The sequence below is a fragment of the Otolemur garnettii genome, unplaced genomic scaffold (assembly GCF_000181295.1).
Source record: "Otolemur garnettii isolate 467f Iridium unplaced genomic scaffold, OtoGar3 scaffold00086, whole genome shotgun sequence".
Lineage (NCBI taxonomy): Eukaryota > Metazoa > Chordata > Mammalia > Primates > Galagidae > Otolemur > Otolemur garnettii.
Genome location: NW_003852481.1, coordinates 6,184,989 through 6,189,070, shown reverse-complemented (window position 1 = coordinate 6,189,070; position 4,082 = coordinate 6,184,989). Strand labels below are relative to the sequence as shown.

General features: G+C 44.0%; 1 protein-coding gene across 1 annotated transcript in view; it reads right to left on the bottom strand.

Moving 5' to 3' along the window:
• Positions 1-3,777, bottom strand: part of REXO2 (RNA exonuclease 2) — an 11,427-nt gene extending 7,650 nt beyond the window's left edge. The window contains exons 1-2 of the mRNA XM_003794763.2: positions 3,498-3,777; positions 2,480-2,563 (exon numbers count right to left, since the gene is read on the bottom strand). Coding sequence (XP_003794811.1) covers positions 2,480-2,563; positions 3,498-3,644 — 231 coding nt within the window. The 5' untranslated portion in view covers positions 3,645-3,777. The remainder of the gene's footprint in view (positions 1-2,479; positions 2,564-3,497) is intronic.
• Between the last annotated feature and the right edge of the window lie 305 nt (positions 3,778-4,082).

Sequence of the window (4,082 nt, the reverse complement as noted above, 5' to 3'; positions counted from 1 at the left end):
CTGATTACGAGTTCATTTGGAAAAGTGTCTAGATTATCATTTGGAAAAAACAAACTGCAAAACAGTATATACATGCATATAATTTAATTTACATGTATTTTAAAAATACACACATTTATATATCCACACAAAATAACTAAAAATTATGTAGCTTTTGGGGAGTAGGATGGGGCAGGAAAATAAGACAAAAAGCCATGAGTGATAGATGCCCCAATTACCCTGATTTGATTACTACACGTTGTAAACCTGTATCAAAAAAATATCACATATACCCTATTAAAAAAATAAAACAGTAGCTTACTACATATTAACTTTCAATAAAGTTATACTGTTTAATGTTATGGTATTTTTACATTTTAAAAACCATATTTTTAAAGAGGTAATTGATAAATCTGAAGAAAAAGGAGCCCTCAAATTCTTAGCTCCGTCACGCAGAACATTCAAATACTGTGAATCTCTCAGATAAAGCCCCGGCAGTACACAGAAGCCTGATCTGTGTCACTTGTCCAAGTCACCTTAGTTTCTCCTTCTGTGAGATGCTGATGATAATAATAAACTGTCCCTCTTCCTTTATAGGGATCGTAACAGGATAAAAGAAATTACAGGTATGAAAGTTCTTTGAACTCTGGAACAAAAGTACTCTATAATTCCAAGGTATCATTACCACCAAGGTGGTAAACATAGTTTGCATCACTGAAAGGAATGGCTAGAATTTGATTAAAATATGCCTGACATCCCCCAAGTAAAAGTTATCCAAACAAATCTGGTGTTGGCAATCTCTGTGGATATTCAAAAAATGTGCACTGATACTGTATTCAAAATAAAAACTCACATTGAAAAAAAAAAAAAAAGTCTAACGATGACCCAAAAAAACCAAACTACTATAACCCTGATGTTATATAACCGACTCTAGATTCCAGTCTGGCAAGTCAAGGGACGGCACCGACAGAAAAATTTTCAGAGTGGGAAGCGTGTTCTCCCTTCGTCAGGATAAAACATTTTCCTCATACTCTTATACGAAAATAAAACATAATTTACCACCAAACTGACAGCCCTTAAACATTTTTTGAAAAAATCTTCATCCTCATCTGACTCGGTCTATTTACAAATGTTGCACTCATCTGCAGCTGTGTGAACACATACCCAAACTTCTTCCAGGGAACGGATCAACCTACTGATCCATTAAACTGTCAGTATTTCACATTCTATCAACAATCCAAAGGAAAAACTCTTCTTCAGCCAAGGGCAAGTAGGGCTGGTAAAATAGAGACACTTCTCCAGGAAATTCCAAGAAACAGAAAAACCAACCAAACATAAAACTCAGCGCTTTATTTATATATATAAAGTTTCAAAAAAAAAAAGTTGCTATGATGGCAAATACAAAGTCTCAGAATTCTCCTCCAGCTGATGTGTCAGAAAGATAAGCAGGGTACTTCACAAACGCAGCAATTCACCTACAAATACCATCTCACTTCTTTTTACCTACATAGCAAAATAAGGGAAAGTCTTAACTGTAGATTTATGAAATTTATCCCAGTGCCGAAAACACATCAATCAAAGCCCTGGGAAATGAAGGGAACAAGCCATTCTTTTCCACAAACATCCCTACCTCGTTCCTATTCTAGAGTTTTTTAATGGCTCTGAATATTGCTGACAGTCTAAAACAGAATTATTCAAGGTCAGAGATTTCACCCCCTCCCCATCAGATGGTATCCCGTACTTATTAAATGTTTCATGAGCGGCTAAAAGGCAACAGGTGTGTTTTATTTGTTTTGCTAAATGTGTCAGGTAAAAGCAGCACGTAAAAACCTTAATCATGCCCGATCTGTCACTCAGAGAACACTTTATGATGCACATCAACAGAAATTCTAAAATTATAATATACGTCTACAAGCATCACACGTCCTAGTTGAAAAGGCAGAACTGCACATATGGTGTCCAGCGGAAGTCAAAGTTATGATACAAAGATTTAAATGTTAGTATGAGCCACCAAATCTGATGGGACAGAAGTTGGCTGTCCTGGTTAGGGACACTTTACTGAGAATATCTGAGATAAACTACACTAACCAGACAGGCTTGGCCAAATCACCCACTATCTCTATGGGCCAAATCACCCACCATCTCTAGTACCTAACTTACTGTTGTAAGGGTAAAGAACTAACACACGTAAGGCAGTTAGGACTGTGTCTGCCACACAGTAAGTTCAATCAACTCTCAGTAAATGACAGAGTTTATGATTCTGTAAATTTCTGTCATGGTTAATTGAAAAATTAACTAGGGTGTAAGATGAATTACTTCAGTTCTAATACCGACCCAACCGTGAGCTAGCACATTACTCTGGTCCTTATCTACATATATGGACTTCAAATACAGACCTGAGTTTTCTTATTTTTTAAGTAAGGAGACTGAAAAAAAAACAAAAACTTTTGATTTCCACTGCCCTGTAGACGGTATAACTGTAATACATGGCATCACCTACTTCAGCCAAAATGTTGAGATCAGAGTCAGTTATTAGACAGGCCATCTCAATAATCTGGTCCTTCTCAATGTCCAATCCTGTCATCTGCAATAAAAATAAATATGTAACACACACAAAACCATCTTTCTGGCCTATTTTACCCAACTTTAATTAACAGGGATTCCCTCTGGTTTCTATCCCGTAGCCAAAACAGAAGAGACAGTCACGCTCCTTGGATCACTGAACGTGCTGAACCTGAGTCCTCGTACCTCCAACAAACGTTTACCAACGGCCTGACATTTGTCAAGTACTGTGCTTCTCCTCTGGGACTGCCGAAAACTGGGAGGTGGATTTCTAACACTACATCTCTAGAGAGTTTAAAAAGTTTTCACATTAATGACGCCACTTGATCTTCATCACAATCTAATGGAGAAAACGGTTACTATTTTCATTTCATATAGGAAAAAACTGAGGCTTAAGGCTGGGGGTGGGGGTGGGGAGACAGGGAAGATGAGCTTTTGGTTTTAATACGGAAAGCATGAAGGGGTCAGAACTGGGTTCTAGTCCTAGCTCAGACCCTCACTAACAGCATGACCTGGAATGGGTTGAATCCTCTCTTTGGGCCTCAATTTCCTCACTTCTGGAATGAGGAGTAAGGCTGAGTCATCTCCGGAGTCCCGTCTAGCCCTAACAATCCAGGTTGGTGGGGGAGGAGGGCAGCAGAGCCGCTGTCCCCACCCCCACCCCAGTGACCCTAAGCCCAGGACGTCAGAGCGTTAGGGAAGTCCACATCTGGGCAGGGGGGTAGGGAATGACCAGGACCGCTCCTCTCTTCGGAAAAGAAACCCCCAAAGCCCAGCACGGCCCCCAACACCCGCAGAGCCCCTGGCTCCGGCCTCGCCCAGCGCTGCCGCCGCCGGCCGCGGTCACCTGCCGCACCTGAGCCCCGGACACCCACGGCTGTCCCGGGCCAGGCTGTTACTCAGGCCGGTGAGCGAAACTTCACCAGCCTCCCCTCACCCTCGCCGGCCTCTCTCACCTCCAGGTCCACCCAAACCATCCGCTGAGCCATGCTCTCCCCTGCCGCCATGGCTGCGCCACCTTCGCGGACACCTCGCGCCCGGAACTGCCCGCGACTCCCACCTACACCTCGCAACAGCCGGGAGCCAAGGGAGCCGCCTAGCATCACCCGGCACCAGCCGCCGCGGCCCGGGCCTCTCCGCTGAGCCGGCGCAGGCGCAGTGCGCGCCAAACGTTGCAGCCCCGAGGTGGGGGCGCGGGAGCCGAAACTACAGGTCCCAGCGCCCCGCGCGCCGACTCGCCCTGGGCAGCCCGGCTCGGCCGCCGAAAGGGGTGACGGGACTTGGAGTCCGCTCTGCGGGGGCCCCCGCGTCCCCACCCCCGCCACGTGTTTTTCGGAGGTTACTGGACGCGCATGTTTTTCCCAGCTGAAGTTTGCTTGCTTCCAGGAGTAACTGCCTGAGTTTCCATTAGTTGTAAACCGCGCAGTGGAAAAATAACTCTTACTCTGGTGGGTCGCAAAACATCTGATTACCTATTTATGGTCATATTTTGCAAGTATATCATTCCTTTTTTATTTACTTCTCTGTTTTACTCATCTGCT